Source organism: Malus domestica, chromosome 15 (genome assembly GCF_042453785.1).
Source record: "Malus domestica chromosome 15, GDT2T_hap1".
Classification (NCBI taxonomy): domain Eukaryota; kingdom Viridiplantae; phylum Streptophyta; class Magnoliopsida; order Rosales; family Rosaceae; genus Malus; species Malus domestica.
The window spans coordinates 43,967,080-43,984,049 of NC_091675.1; the positions used below are offsets into that span (position 1 = coordinate 43,967,080).

Genomic DNA, 16,970 nt, shown 5'->3' on the forward strand with positions numbered 1-16,970 from the left:
CGCTTACACTCAAGCTTCAATCCCACTCCTTGGGGATTAAATAAATCTAATATAATTATTTTACCGTCTGTCAAAAAGAAAACTTTAACCATCTGAATAATATGAGGTGGTATTCTTCATAAAAAAAAAAAAAAAGAAAGAAAAAAAAAGAGGTGGTATTGAATTCCGGAAAAAGACATTCATCCGTAGAATATGTTGATGTTGAGGACAAATAGCAGCAGACAATGAAAGAGTGTGCGAGGAGGTTAAATGTTTGTGGTGGTTTTGTTTTTTGGTCTTTGTGGTTGATACATGAATTTTGTGCTTTGTTGCTGTTCAATTTTATGGGACCTCATCCACGTCCAAGTCACGGTTACTATCACATATATAAGCTAGGGTGGGATGTCTTTATAAAACTACCCTTACGGGCTTCTCCATATTATTTTGTCCCGCATTTGGCATATATCTAATTGCATTCTCCGACCATCAGTTTGTAGGGTTAGGGGTATACTTGAAGGTGAAGGAAGTTGAAGGTCTATGCAAAACTTCTAAGCATGTGTAAGATTTTTGAATTTTTTGATGTGAAGTTTGCACGCTCAACACATTATATCACGTGTGACATTATTAACGCAAAAACAACACATATAGGTGATGTGGAACACATGAACCATATGTCTCAACACGTAAGTTACATACTTTGTTACCATGAAATAATTTGAGATTCTATTATAAAACAAATTGGCAATATGACGAATAATACTAGTCCAACTTGTTATTAGTTCATACAAAATCTCTTAAGTGAAGGCTTGAGTTATATCAGTAATTTTCAGGTGCCCACTTTTTCCTACCATGGTGAAGGCTTTTGTAGTTTGTTATTTGCTTACTAAAGAAAGTTAAAGGCACCAACTTTGATACAAAAATTTATACTTGCAAGAAGGGCAGAGTGGTGCTAATTTCCTACTTGGGAAAAAGGAAGGATGTATTAAGGTTGTTTTGTGTTGCTTGCTACATTTTACCTAACGTTAGGAAGCACTTCTAAATCCCACCTTTATTAAAGTAATTTCTTATTTAAGAACAGTTGAATGAGCGATGGGGTCCTAATTAGATTCTATTTCCAGAAAGACTTTGTGGGAGTACAAAAGACTTCTAGTGAGATCTTTATTTACAGATATTTTTCCACATAAAGTTGCTAGTTATTAGTCCAAGGGAGTTTTAACAAAAAGCTCGCGGTACTATTCATTTTAACGAAAAATCACATTTTACACTAAAAGTCAAACATGGTACTATTCACTTTATCATTTATTTTGTCCTTATCGTTAAAACTCAAAGGTTTGTTGGTTTGGCACTCAAAACTTCTTTATTTGGTTCAACAACTTATTCACTTTAATTTCATTCTAGCTAGTTGATACGTTACTTTTTTTTAAATACAAATATATAATTTATGTTAAGGCGGTGGGGGACTGACTTAAGCTACACAATGAGTCAGCTATAATAAGTGGTATCAGTCTTGTCATTCACAAAAATTGAACATAAAACCTTTTACATAAAGTGAAGAAGAATACCATTATACCGTATTACTAAGTAGTAATTTACTCCTTCATTGTCATGTACAGAAAATACCCTATATTATTCCTCTCAAAAATAAAATCTAAACTTTTGCCTTCCTCTCTCCTACCTACAACTTTAGTGGTAAGAACATTGACTAAAACCCTAGCAATTCTGACGATGGTATATGAATTGCATGGACGCCAAACCATAGTCTAGAACATTCACGCAATTGCGTTGCACCAAATGTATGAAATCCAAGAGTTAGATAAGTTGTTTCTCCATCAGTTAAGACACATCACAAGTCATATCCGTACAAAACCTGCCCTTAAATTTCATCACGCACACTTGCTTGAACCATGACAAGTGCTCGCAACAATTTGTCATATGGTATGAGAGGGACAAGTGCTCGCAACAATTTGTCATGTGGTATGAGAGGTTTCTCGAGTCGAATACAGAAGAACCCCACAACATATCGACCCACCGACCATATATTTTTAAAAAGATAGCTTCAAAATCCCATAATTTTAATTTTGGTGACTTGTGTACCAACTGTTGATACAGCATGCTAACAATAATGTTCAATGGATCCATCCATCCATTTTCCCATGGGGATTATTAGTAGTCGGTCCAATTATTCTGATATCAGGTAGTCCATGAGTACAGAACATCAACTGCTCTTCTGAAAGTGGGTTTTGGGGACATGAAAGGCATGCAACATGCATTCATCGAGGGAAAAGGCAACACCATATGGTTTTGTTGCTAGATTTTGACGATTTTCGGGAAAATGATGCTACATGGGATAATATTATTTGGAAATTTCAACGGATATATCATTTAGGTGTACAAAGTCAAGAAAACAATAATACCAGTTGGTTTTAGGACAATTTTGAAGCATGGGGGATTGATCATGATGGTTATGGTTACACTGTTCATTAAATACTTACCTTGATACTTTTGATATACGACGAAAAAAATGATTTGAATATACCTTGCATGGATTATCCTGTTTTAGTAAATTTGTCTACCCAAGTTGTATTAGTACATTGCATGGATTATCCTGTTTTTTTATATTAAAATGTGTTTGAGTAAACCTTCAGCTCCCAATAAACGGATCTTGAAGATCATGATGTCCCTTTTACATCGCGAATGATCGTGAGATCAAAATATGGACCATATGAAGATGGATATATATGAATAGTTCTGGTTCACGTAACACCTGTCCATGCCAACCAAATATAAACTAAACGTGGACCACTTCTATATAAAGATGAACATACATGAATAGGTCTGGTTCACATAACGAACCAAATATAAGTTGAACGTGGACCACTTTAAATTAGGCGTATATTGTAGCAGCTAAGCACCACCTCCCCCCTAATCCTTTGAGTAGCGATTGAACGGGACCGTTATCAAAGGATGCCAAATCTGACACCGAGTTATTTTTAATTTATTTAATAAAACAAATATATAGGAGCATAACTCCATGGACCACCCCATGGGCAACCCAACATTTCCACTCCCAGTTCACAAGTATTCGGAGTAGGCCTTTAGCCTGCCATTGTCTAGCTCTCTGGCTATGGGCCTATCCACACTTCTGCAACAACCAATCAAATACTACCTTCTCTCTTTTGGACAAAGGACATTTTGGAGGAGGGAAAATTAACTAGAATCTCGATGGCAAGGGTAAACACTTTTAGTTACCCGTGGACACTTGAAATAAAAAATTGAAACGGAATGGACTAAATTAGACCGCACTAAATGGTTCATTTTTTGCTGTTTTGAAACCGAACCACAAACTAAATGAATTTAGTTCCTAATAGGAAATGAACAGAAAACTAAATGATTTCATTTCCTAATTTTTGAAACCGAACTCAAAACGAACTGAGACGCTTAATATAACATTTTTTTTTTAAATTTAATAGCTAATTAGGTATTAAGGGTAATTGGTTATTTGATTGAGCCTATACATTTAGCGTGGACTCAACCATATCATAACATGCCTAGACTATTGAAGAGTTGATGATACCAATTCGAGTCTCGACAACACACATACATCTCTTTCATTCTTTCGTTCTGCCCTATCATATAGTCACACTGCAAATCGCAACCAATCCCAACCAATCTCTAAACGAATCGCTCCACGTCCTCAGTATGGTGATCATGAATTTTTTGTTTTTCAACTGATTTGTATTAACGCTATAAAGCATTTAGTTTGCTAATGACTAAGTTTTGGATTATTGAGTTTGTTTGAATGTTGAAAACTTTTATTGATACCAATTTTTTAACAGGCCCACAATTTAGGCCCAACCTCAGTATGGTTCACTTGTAGTTCGTAATTCTATTTGATTTAGGAGTCGTTTTTATGTGTTTTTTAAGTACTTTCTATAAGAAGCACTAATTATGTACTTCAAGAAGCAATTTAAATGTTTTTTCAGAATTTATTAGCATTTTTACTAATGATTGTTTCCAAAAATATTTTTACCAAAAATACTTTCAATCATTTTAAAAGTACATACAAATTAACTCTTAGTAAATGTCATGGTTACAATTTGAAAAAGAGTGAAAATAAAGTATTGTTAATTATTTTTTGGTAACCAGTCTGCATCAAATATGTTAAAATAGGCCCAATTATAAGCACAATATTTATGCTCAAATCCAAGTCTTCTTCCAATGTGGCCCAATGGGCCCTGCCTTTGCAGTTCGGCCTATACCCAAAAACCCTAAATTAGGAGCACTTTCAATTTATGTTTCATGCTCACCTTTCCAACAATTTACCATTCCAACAAAAATAAAAGGAAGAAATAATCAATATTACCCATTTAATACTCGTGTTTTTGTTAATTGTATTTAAGAAACTCTTTAATCCAGATTTGAGCTTCAATAATCACAAAGAAAACAGAGAGAAACCCAAATTCCAGAAACAATTTCAAGCTAATATAGCCTATAAGTTCAATTTAAACCATACAAAAACATGGAATAAAAAAGTAACAAACGAATCAAAACCCAGGAACCTTAATTACGAGAGAGGGTTAATAAAAGAAAAGAAAGGAATATGGGGAAGATGATTGTTGAAATTTCAACAGGCGGATGAAGAACAACTGCCCACCTTCCCCTTTTGGTTTGATGTTGCAGGGAACTCTTTCGGATCAGAGTGCATTGATTCTAGCACTACGCCGATACACACAATCCCTGCTTGCTTTTTATATCATATTTACTCATCAAACTCAAACAAAAACATATTTATAAAAACAAATCACAGAGGATTTTGCAGACAAATCACAGAGGAGGAGGAGGAGGAGGATGAGAGAAAAGGAGTGCGGTCTGTATATATAGGAGGTGAAATACAGAGCAAATCACATTAGGGTTTTGTGGCCCATGTTTGATTTACCAAAATATCCCTTCAAATCTATTCTGTGGGCTTTCATTTTCAGTTACCCTAAGTCCAGCCCAGTTGTCCCAATGAATTCTTATTGTTTATTCCACAAGGACCAATACTTGGCTGCGTTCTTATATGTAAAGAAGTCATTTCTTGTTATATAAAAGATATACGACATCATTTCACCGTACAAACATCACAATTGAAATCGATTGTTCTCTTTATCATTCTCTTAAGGTTGTCTACAATTTGGAGACCATTATATATGGTAATAAATAACATCCTCGTGATGAAATGTCAATTTGTTTAATTTATGTACGCAATATCTGTCGAGAAAGATCAATACCTCTTATCTTGAAATGATAACTTTTTTAAGAAAATTCATAGCTTTTTATCACAACTTGGGGTCGTAACGATTTGAGTAGTACAAGGTTAATTATACTTCCACTCTGGCAATTTGGGGCCGTAACGATTTGGTTTATTCTTTATATCCCGCTTAATTATCTAGTTAACTGTTTTTTTTATGTCTCACTCGTGAACTCATTGGTGCCATGTGAATTCAAGATGGACCTAAATACGATCAGTATTCTTGCTTATTAAGCCGTACACATGCAATGGCAAGATCCCGAGCGGACGTAGACGTCGGAGAAGAGCTTCTCCAATCCCCGCGCCGTCAAAAGTTGTTCGACATAGGAAGATAACCAGGTTGACGGCAAGCGGCGCTGTTGTTTGGGCGAAGTCTTCAGAGGCCGATCCTAAAGCAGTGGAGCTAGATTGGACTCAGATGAGTTGTTTGAAAACAGCCTTACCAAGCACTGATTTCGATTTTTTTGGTTCTCGGAGTCTAAAAACTTTGGATTCAAGAGCAAACTACAAAACAGTAGAAACTCAAGAAAATTACCCCGACTTCCATCAAATCCTATTTTCTATCTGTAATTGTCTACGACGATACACAACGTCAATGCATGACCGATCTGGTAAATACTAGAAGATCCAACATAAAGCTGTAATGTTGGCTGACGAAGACATGTTTTACTCGAAGAACAAGAGGTTTGTACCAAAAAAATTAGTAACTGATTGCACAAACATACCCCATTTGATCGAAGAGAAATGAGATGAACACGTCGTATGCAACACCTTCTCATTATAAAAGGGGTTCGTCTGCATCATTAAAACCAAAAGGGTAAGCTTATTAGTAAATTCACAAGCTCAATTATTCCATGCTATAGTATGATAAAAATTGCAGTGGATCAGATGAATGGTTCCTACCGTCACCATCATCTTCCATATTATAATCATCTTCATCATCATCAACATCAAAGCCCTGCAAGACCATAGCTTGATCAGAAACATTTTGTTTTCCCACACATGATCCTAATCCTACTAGAAACAAGAAAATAATAAGAACGGAAACAAATTATACATGAAACTCAATTAAAATAGCCATTATCCATTTTGTACCAACATGCCTCCTATTTCTGAACAAGTGAGGAATCAGGTAGCTAATATAAGCAATGAAAATCGCAACGGTGAACATAAACAAAGTACAACGAATGACCATTTTGAAGTGATTTGTATAGATGATTTAAAAATCTAATAAACATATAAGATCCAATATTTCTTTTACGAACCTTATAATAATCATCATCACTAAAGTCCTCCTCCTCTTGTTCCTCCTCCTCTTCATTTTCATCTTCATCCTCACCTTCACCTTCTTTCTTTTCTTTTGTATCATTTTGGCCCTACAAAGGAGAAACGTTATCGGCAAAGAAAGTTAAGGCGTACAAAAAAAAAATTAAACTACCAATGACAAGAAAAATCTTTAGAACACAAATAATAGATTCTTTTCATAAACAAATGTTGATACAGTGATCTTTGACCCAAACTATTGTAGTTAGAGACTCTAAAGACTTTCTCATACCTGACGCTGCTCGAGCTTTTCAAATAAATCCAACTTCTCCAGCTCTGTTAGAGTGACATTTTTAATCAATTATGTTCAAAATTCCTAAAGAACAGAGAAGAACACCAAAACATATGATAGAAGACAGCACAAAAAGGAAAGCATCTAATCTCATAAGACCTGAGTTAGGATTCCATCGAACTCTCTTTCGACCTGGCTGCTGCACCCTTGAACCTGATACACCATTGCATCAACATGCATGTAAAAAGCATGAAGTCAACATAAAACAAAATATAGCATTCTGAATACTATTCCAATTTTTTTAATATGGCTATTTAGAGTAGAGACCTCCAGTCAGTTCTTGAGGAAATCCCTTGAGCTCCAATATACTAAAAAGAGAACCGCGTCTTATCGTGGTTTTTGGCTTTGTTCTGTCAGAATATCTTTCTACATCTTCATTTTGCCTCTCTGCAACCACATGTTCAAGAAGTATATTATTATCAAACATAACCTGCTACGATTACAAAAGAAGCCAAAAAATGATTTAAGAATCAAATCAGAAGTAATACGGTATTCGAATAAAATACCAGTACGGACCTATATTTTTAATGAACTGACAGGTTGCAACTTGTAAGCATAAAGAAAAGTATAAGCATTCACATGTCGGATATAATGCAACTATAGCAAAAATCAGCTTAAAACATATATTGTGAACACGAAATAGGAGTAGTGCCGCTTGCAACAAATATCCTTTTGAGGACAACGAATGTTACAAATTATTGTGAATTATGAATCTTCTTTGATTAAACATTTGATGATTGTGTGCCACTTTTCATAATGGCCATAAACAGAAGAAAATGTGTTGTTTTTGGAAGGGATGTGTGAACTTCTTACATCTTACTATAAAATCTTGATGAGATCAGTTTCACATTCATTATAAATATGTATTCATCTCCAACCATATCCATATTGTTGACTATTTTTTAAGATCAAAGCTTTCCAACACATCTATGCGAATTGCATCGGAGCTGCGTATACAGAAGTTTACCCGTACACACCATACAAGCATCTCTACAGCGTTGCTAATCTATTTAATGAGTTGAAACATACCAGAACAACGAAAATGCTCTCCGCAACATCAAAAGAATGACCATGATCCATATCTTATCGAGAAAAAGAAAGGGAAATACACATGCTTCATAGATTGCTTATTCCATTACCATGCGAACTGATAAACGAAGAATAATAACGAAGTATAAAGAACATCATGCTAACCATTCGAAGTGTTTTGCTCAAGATAATAAGGAGAGTCTTTCCAAATTTTTTGGAACTTGCGAGTTTGATTGATTAAGTTTTCTTCCTCAATAACAGCGTCTGTTTTTTGCTGTACATCAGATATACCTTTGGGAATAGGCATATCAATGTCCTGCAAAGAAAAGCTTCGACGTTAAATATGAAAAGCCTCTAATTCAGGGAAACCTAGCAAACTGCCAAACATATGCAAAAACTGCAGCAACAAAAAGCTCACAGGGAAAAGCACAAAGGGCTCTTGCTTAGCAAAGCCAAAGCCGCCACCACCCGAAAATCCACCGCGTCCACGGCCACGCCCTCTGTATGCCATTGAACTTCACATACAAATGCAACCAGGAATTACTCAATAGACATTAACACACAAAAAAAAAAAAATTAAAAATTAGCAAAATTCGGCAAAATAATATTACCAATTTCTGCAAAAGCTGTGACTACTGAGAAGGGAGAAGTTCGACTCTACCGCGGGAGGCAAGATTTACGTTGAAGACAGAAGAGAAAAAGGAGGGAGCATATAACCATTGAGAGTGCGATATGGGCTTGATTCACTCTCCTTTTATTTGATTTGGGAGCTGCGCAGAGAAACGAAGAGAGTGGATGATGAGAGACAAGAAAAGACAGAAATGAGACCAAAAAAAAAGAAAAAGAGAGGGATTTATTGCCTATTGGTCCTTCAACCTTTTAATGGACTTTAATCATGTATTGGGCTGTAACAAAAGTAACTTATATGGGCTTTAGGAATTAATAGGAGGGAGTGAGGGTAAGAGTTCTCCTTTTCAATCCAATATGTCTCGTGTTTAAATCATCTCTCATTTTCCTTGTGTAAATTAAAGTAGTATTATTACTTGTATTAAAAAAAATTGGGAGGTTTGAACCGTGACACAATGAGTTGAAGAAAGGGCCTTAACAAGTATACTGACATTCATAAGTATGGTACGTCAATTGGTAATGTATGTCAATTTGTAAATTTAACAACGTACCTCTCCTCGAATTCTCAGACTTTTGTTGTTGAGCACATCGACATGCTTCGCCTGCGCATGTAAGAAAAGATATGGACAAAATGTAAATTTAACAAACCTGAGTAGATGAAGAGAAGAAATTCAATTTAGGAAGATGAGTATATGGTAATAAGATATATACATTAATTCTGCAATACAAACACCACACAGGCATGATTTTTCACATAGACAACGCAACAATTATCTAAAACGAAAAGTAGCACAACTTCTCTAAAATGATAGGCAAGTTTTGGCGTACTTTGAGACAATTGCATAGACACCCTCAACTTACATTAGAACACCAACTCGTCCCTTCAAGCTTTGCACTCTTATTGTCTGATGACAAAGAGAAGTTAGATGGTTCGCCCTACATAGGGCTGGTTCGGGTCGGGATCCCGAACCAAAACACCTAACCCGAATCCCAAACCAAAACATTTCGGGGTGGGATTTTATATCCCGAAACTATTCATTTCCCGAAATTCGGGATTCCCGAAAGTGTTTCGGGATTTTCGGGACACTTCGGGATTGGGCCTTGAAGCCCAAAATGTTGGGCTTTTAAAACTTTTTTGCAATTTTAAGTTCTTTAACAAGTAAGCCCACCCATTTTTAAGAGGAAAAAAAAAAAAAAAAAAAGGGTCAACAATTGCAAGCTAGCAACCCACTGCCCTGCCCGCACAGCCCACATTTTTCAGTTTCACAATTTCAGTTTCACATTTTCAGTTTCAATTTTCATACCAAGGAAGCAACAACTAACAAGTTAAGCTTAAGTTCACAATTGTTTACCAAACTAGTTAATTAAAAGTGCATGCAACCAATATGAAATAAGTTAGTTTTACAAACCAAACTTCCGAATGAATTTAGATTAAGTTACAAACCAAACTTCGGGAAGAGGTAAACAATCCTTGAAAATCTAACCTGAATACAAAAACAAATTGCCAAAATTAAGTATCACAGTCAAACTCATCCTTGTATGTATTCCAAAGAGTGGTCCATTGTATGACATAGAACAAAAGTATCAGAGAAGCTCAATTATATTCCTAAAATATGTGTGTGTGTTATGTGTGTGAGAGAGCTTTACCGATATCCACTGAGCTGGATTCTCGTTAACAGAAGGAATATCATATATCGCCTTGTAGCAACGACAAAACTCAAGGTAATCGTTGTTGTGAAAATAATACCTACATAATCAGTAAGAGAACATCATCAATTTAATTATTTAGACAGCCAAACAATTCGCACAATTATGTGGAAGCCATTCACACCTTCTAGCATCTAGAACTCAAAATGAGAATAAAAACTAAAAGAAGTAAAGTTAAAATGTTATTCACCGTCTCAGATATTTTGTTTGGCATGGCAAAATGGAATAAACAATCAAATGCTTTAAGCGAGTTTGAAACTAATGAATACAAAAACTCAACAATCAGAACAGTTTCTCTGCAAATTACTCAAGAATTACAACAGTTTCTTTACAAAAACCCAAAAATTGAACAGTTTCTCTTCATACTTACAAAACCCGGCTTCTCTAAACATGTTCTGAACAAAGTAACTTGTATTGCAATAAAACTACATTTCCATCTCAATCTAATGCTTCAATCTTCAATCGCATAAACTACATTTCAAATGCGAAAAAATAAATGCACAAATTCGCTAACCCACAAAATTTGAGGCCATATTTCAACATGCGAACAGCAAAGGGTTGCCATAATCAAATAAATCAAATACTCTAAAAGTGGTAGATATTTAAACAGAGTCACAGACAGAACAACAACAACATAGAATTGGGATAAATACACTCAATACCGTATCATTTGGACCCACCCTAATTCGAAACCCACAGTCCTCAAACCCTAATTCGAAACACATAGAACCATATCCTGCATGCAGGTCCTGCACTTACCCACCCTAATTCGAAACCCACAGTCCTCAAACCCTCACACATTCGACAAAATACGCACTCAGAAATCAAGTTAATCAACATGAAATTTGACCCTAAACACTAAAGAACAAAACCCCAGTGAAAATCAGAAACCCTAACCTGGATTTTGGGACTCGATTGGTGTCGGATTCGAGTCTTCCTTCCTGCGTCAGCCTGAGTCGATGGAGGAGCGGCGTGAGTCAATGGAGGATGACGAGCGGATGACGAGCGGCGTGGATTCGACGGAGGAGTGGAGCGGCAGGACTGTGAGTAACTGAGAGTGCGTGTGAGTGAGAGGTGAGACTGAGAAAGAGACTGAGACAGAGAGAGAGCGACTGATAGAGAGTCTGAGAGACCTAACCTAACAAATGACCTAACTCAATGGACGGTAGGATTAGATAGATCTTAACAAATCCAACTGTTCAAGTTAAAATTTAAAAATAAATAAATATATATATATATATAATATTCGGTTCGGTTCAGGATTACCGAACGCTTTCAAAGCTGTGGCCGAATCCCAAACCCAAACTTTCGGGACGGGTTCGGTTTGGGGTACCGAATTTTTTGGGAAATTCGGTTCGGGAATTTTTCGGTCAAACTTCGGGACGGGTTCAGGACGGTTCGGGATTTTCTGGAAAAAATTCCACCCCTAGCCCTACACGTCCCCCTGCTTCTTTTTCGTAGATGGTTCGTGTTCCTCTTTTGCTTTCAACTATACCCCACAATTAACAAGGAATTGAAGTTTTTACTCAAACCCTAAAACATGATATTTCGATTAACACACCCAATGTATAAAATTAAAAATAATAAGAAAGATTGATACAAAGCAGCTATGGAAAGAACAAAGAGAGCTGAGAATTGTTACCCATGTTGCAGATCAACAAAAGGAATCATACTTTCGTTATGATTCTCTTTGCTTCTTCAGACCTCGCTTTTTGTACTTCCTTCGACCTCTCTCAGAAACTGGGGTATAATTTCTAGGGATGGTTCGGTATGGGATCCCAAACCGAAAATGAGATCCCAAATTCCAAACCAAAAAATTTCAGGATGGGAATTTGAAGACTAATCTCAAACCGAAATTTCGGTATTCCCAATTTTTGGGATTCCCAAAATATTTTTAGTATTTCGAGATGGATCTGAATTGCGTTTTGGGCTTTTGAGCATAAATTTGAGATTTTTGGGTTGGGGGCAAAACTTGGGCCTTTGGCTTAAAATTTTGTTGCCAAGTTTCATATCAATTGAAATTTAGGCTTTTTACCTTTACCAATTTGAAATTTCTTACCAATTGAAATACCAAATCATTCTTACCAAGTCAAATTGACATTCCAAAGTTCCAAACTACTTAATTTCATACTTCTATTTCTAATATAGTCTACTATCAAATTACTTAAATTCAACATGCATGCAACCATAATAAATATACATATATATTTTCGGTTTAGTTCAAGATTCCCGAACCATTAAATATGTAATCCCGATTCTTGTACTGAAAGGTTCGGGATTGGGGATTGGTTCGGTATGGATCCCAAAAATTTTAGTATTATTGGTTTGGGAAATTTTCAGTATGAGATTGGGATTTTTGTTTATTTGGTTTGGGATTTTTGGGAAAATTTCCAGCCCTAAATTAGTTTCTCTCCTCGTTCCCCCTTCTTCCTCTTTTTCTCTTTTCTTCTTTTCCCCATTCTCTCCTCCTCCTTGTTCCGGTTCCTCTTCCCTTTTTTTCAACCCAGTCCACCCCCTTCTAGACCATTTTCCCTTTTCTTTTTATTTTATTTATTTATTATTATTATTATTATTATTATTATTATTATTATTTCATAAAAAAACACATTGGTAAATCTTCCAACTATGAAGATTAAAATTAACCATTAAACACTTTGATCAACAATTCACCTTCCATGTTTTAGCATTAAAATGTTATATAGTGAATTAAATAATAAAACTTACGTACAAGGATTCACATTTCGCCTCACGAGCTTAAAGGTCAACTGAAGTCACCCCTTCCGAGCCTTTCATTTTACACCTTCGAAATTAAAATAAGAAATTTTCCAGGACAGGTTGTAACAAAATGTCTTCACAAGGGCCAAGGTGGGAATGCATGTTGCATGAACGCTTGTTTCGTGGCTAGTTGGGTGGCTGCTTGTCAGGACTCATTTGGAAAGTAATAATTCAGTTCGTCATCGGTTCAATTTTAGGGTCGCTGGTCGGATCGGCTAGTTCGACATGAATCGGCTCCGATCCGATGACTATGGTCAGTTTGCTTGAACAGGTCTGGGTGCAACTCTAGCACGCGGGCGTTGGAGCAAGTATAGCCTGCTGGACCGCATGTTGGGCCTACGCAAAAGGATGGGCTAGTTGGGCCTTTATCTGCTGGGCTTGTGTTGCAGCTAGAGGCGTTGTGGCCTGGGTTGTGTTGTTGCCATCTTGCTTATTGGACGCGGTAGCAATGGCAGGGGGTGGTGGCAGCCGTCATTGCTTTGTGGTACACCGCGTGGGTGAAAACCCAAGCACGTAGGGAGTGTCGTTCATCACGAAATTTTCTACTATTGTATCCTTTCTCTAATGACTAATAAAAGAACAATAAAAAAATTAGTGACTAGAAGCGTACGAGAAATTCAACGTAACAGAAAATTCCAAAAGGAATTGCAAGAGCGTTTTCAAGAATTAAATCAGGCTCTTAATGAAAGCACCAATTTATAGTTGCAAAAATATATCGTCTTCAGTTTTGATGAGTTTGTACCTATAAAACAAATGGGCTTTTAGATCCAGGTCCAAAAACATAGAGTGTTTTTAGGAGTGACTCCAGTTATCTAATTATATGTTTTTATTTCTTTTATACTCCTTTTATATTTTCTAAAAATATTAAAAATCAATTAAAATCTTTTAATATTATGCATTTTTCAACTCCAAAATATCTAATTAATATCTTATAAACAAAAAAAATATATATATACTAACATAAATCTATTTGCAAAACATTCTACCCTAACTCAAGTAGCAAATATATGAATGTATATTATACCTATAAGTGAGATATGAAACCTAACTAAAAGGTAGAAGAAAACATAATATACCTACAAGCAAGACACATTAATCTATGACAAGTTGACTAAGAAAAAGAATCAGTCATATAGGTAGATAAATACAATTAACCTGTGATATAGGTTGATTATAAAAATTTAAAAAAAAACTATAAATGGGTTAAAGCAGGAGGAGGAGTAAGAAATAACAAAAAAATATATAAAAAGAAATAATCAAAGAGATCATTACGAAGAAATTTGATTTTTACAATAAGTTTTTGATTTTAAGTGTCACAGCCCGTCCCGGAGGTGCGTTTGACGGGAATGTGAAATGACGGAATTGCCCTTAATGGGCATTAAGGTACGTAGGTGTGACATTACTTAGTCTAATGTCTAAATATATTTTTGGAAGAAAATTATATAAGTAGGTTGACTTTAAGTTGATTTTGTTATTTTGGTTAGGGATGTAAATGGATGGTGGGGATTATTTTGGGACATCACAAACCCTCCATCTCTCTCTCCCCATCCCGTGATCTCTCTCTCTCCTCTACCCCGACCCTCTCTCACTCTCTCTCACCCAAAAATCGTACGGACAACACCAAAACCAACCCAAACTTCATGGATCGACGTGGGGATTAGTACCATCGTGTTCATGAGTGTCCTACAAACTCAAAGGTACCATTTTCAGGTAAGAAATCCTTCATTTTCAAGTTTAAAACTCGAGGACCGAATGTGGCACTATTCATGAACTTTATGTTGGTTGATTTTTAGGACAATCCAAGCTCACAGTGAGCTTTAGGAGGTCCTAATGAAGCTCGGGGACGTTCGTTGGGAAGTTTTGGACGTCGGGATCGTGAGATTCAAAGTTGGCCGATTTCTTGGAATTTTCCCGGTGAGATTTCTTGATTTTTAGAGCCTTAGACTAGTCTATCGTGATTCTACATGTTTGGGGCTTCAATTTGATATAAAATATGAAGAAAATGGGTGAAAAACGAAGGAGAACGAAGAGTTTTAAAACTCGCCGGAAACCGGCCGCTGGAAAAACCAGTCCGGCTAGCCAAGGAGGAAGATGATGCGCGTGGGGGGCGCGTGGACCCGTGCCACCCACGGCGCGTGGGGGCATGTGGGACCTCCAAAATTTTTTCTAAAAATTGTACGACGTCCGTAACGTCGAGTAGGTCAATGTGGTATATTCATATACCCAAATTGAACATCGTATGAGAAGTTATTTCGAATTATTGATGATGTGTTTAAAATTAACGTTTTTATAGTTGTTTCGCATATAGGTGACACATATCCCGAGGAAGAGCGCATCCAGGGACGCCACGGGGCTTACGACCCCTCGACTTATCAATGAGTGGGCAGTTTTGATTTCGTATTTACCTATATACAACTGTTTTTCCCAGAAAATACATTTATATGAAAATTGTGAATCTATTTGCCATGCATGAAACTGTTGAGATATTTAGTTGATAATGGATATATATATATGTGAAATGACGCGGAGGACGCTCAGGTGAGTTTATTTATTTTCAGCTGAGTTATTTATCATGGATTGCATTGAAAGCTCATGACCTGCACCTAGGTGATAGTGCTTATATTGTTACTCACCACACCGCACGCTCGTCTTGGATCCAAGTAGGTGGATGTCGTACAGACCATGTGAGGGTTCCGACATGCTAGTCGTACAGATCACTAGATGTGGTTCCGACTAGTGGGTGACCTTAGTTATGCGCGCTGATGATTGATGAGAGAAGCACTAGAGCGTATTTATACACCTATCATCGTACAGACTACTATATGTAGTTCCGAGTGTCGTGCAGAGTTGAACCGTACAGGTCACCGATGTGACTCCGGTTGGATTGGATGTTGAGCTTTAGAATTAGCCGTACAGGGCCATTGTAGGGTCTCCGGTTGATTTATTATTCACCTGATTGATATTGATGCATTCTGATTATATTTTGGGCATGGCATATCATTTCTGAGATATTATGATGATGGATATGTGCTGAGTTATGAGGTTGCGTATATATATTTGTATATATACTATTTTATGGGAAAGTATACAGGTTTTTACGGTGAGGGGTTAGAATTGTTTTTAATGAATTGTTTTGGAAAACTATTTGGTTTTACTGACCCACTCATTTTGTTTTGCGCCCCTCCAGGTTCTAGTTAGCGGTTGGTGGCTCTCGATGTCTTATTCCGGCTTTCTGACTGACTCTTGACATGTAGGACTCACCTGAGGGTGATGTACTTTTATTTTAGTTCTACTTGACTGCACTTAAACCTATACTCTGAACTTATGTATTTACTTTATAACTAGTCCGGTTATTCTAGTAGGTTAGTTAGAGTTTGGTTTGAATTCCTGCTTATGTATGTTGTTGTCTCGCTTCCGGGTCGCACTTATGGTTACATCACGCTCACATGACGGCCAGCACACCTGGATCCTCTGGATCAGGGTGTGTCATTAAGAGATAATTATTGATAATTAAATAATTAAATTTAAAGAATTTGACTTATTTTAATAAATTGGACCATTCCTACTATTGGCTCAAAAAATTGGAGTTATATCAAGTTTCCCCTAAAACAAATAAACACCTTTGATCAAAGGCCAAAGCCACACGTGCCCACAAGGTGATTTTTTTGGGGGGGGGGGAGATTGGCTAATAGATCTCCGATGTCTAAGTTAATTTATCTAAAAAGAACGAAAATTTGATGAGGGCATTTTCATCATTTATGAATAAAAATTCCTTAATATCGTGTATTTTCGAACGTATATTTTATGAAGTAATTTATAAAATTAATTGAATTTAAAAGGAGAGAGGGCACGTAGGTTGAGATTTGAACTTTATTCCTTCGATGGCATGCATATTCCCATTAAAAAAGGGTCAGAAGACAGGAGAGCTATCATTCATTAGTAATGGGA

General features: G+C 36.4%; 1 protein-coding gene and 1 non-coding gene across 14 annotated transcripts; both read right to left on the bottom strand.

Moving 5' to 3' along the window:
* Positions 1 to 4,575: 4,575 nt before the first annotated feature.
* Positions 4,576 to 4,723, bottom strand: LOC114821905 (small nucleolar RNA snoR135). Its single transcript, XR_003769742.1, has one exon. It is a non-coding gene; the product is annotated as a small nucleolar RNA snoR135 (small nucleolar RNA).
* A 1,087-nt stretch (positions 4,724 to 5,810) lies between these two features.
* On the bottom strand, positions 5,811 to 12,069 carry LOC103416193 (ATP-dependent RNA helicase DRS1-like). 13 transcript variants are annotated; one of them, XM_070813294.1, is made up of 13 exons: positions 11,145 to 11,431; positions 10,188 to 10,287; positions 9,985 to 10,024; positions 9,092 to 9,142; positions 8,525 to 8,683; positions 8,332 to 8,428; positions 8,079 to 8,229; positions 7,152 to 7,271; positions 6,984 to 7,037; positions 6,825 to 6,868; positions 6,535 to 6,645; positions 6,173 to 6,227; positions 5,811 to 6,064 (listed from the first exon to the last, which is right to left on the bottom strand). In XM_070813294.1, the coding sequence occupies exons 6-13, from the start codon at positions 8,422 to 8,424 to the stop codon at positions 6,048 to 6,050; spliced, it is 645 nt and encodes a 214-aa protein (XP_070669395.1). In that variant the 5' UTR covers positions 8,425 to 8,428; positions 8,525 to 8,683; positions 9,092 to 9,142; positions 9,985 to 10,024; positions 10,188 to 10,287; positions 11,145 to 11,431; the 3' UTR covers positions 5,811 to 6,047. The 13 variants fall into 13 exon arrangements, with proteins under 13 accessions (XP_070669395.1, XP_070669394.1, XP_070669402.1 ...); XM_070813293.1 differs by lacking the exon at positions 9,985 to 10,024; XM_070813301.1 differs by lacking the exon at positions 8,525 to 8,683.
* Positions 12,070 to 16,970: the final 4,901 nt, after the last annotated feature.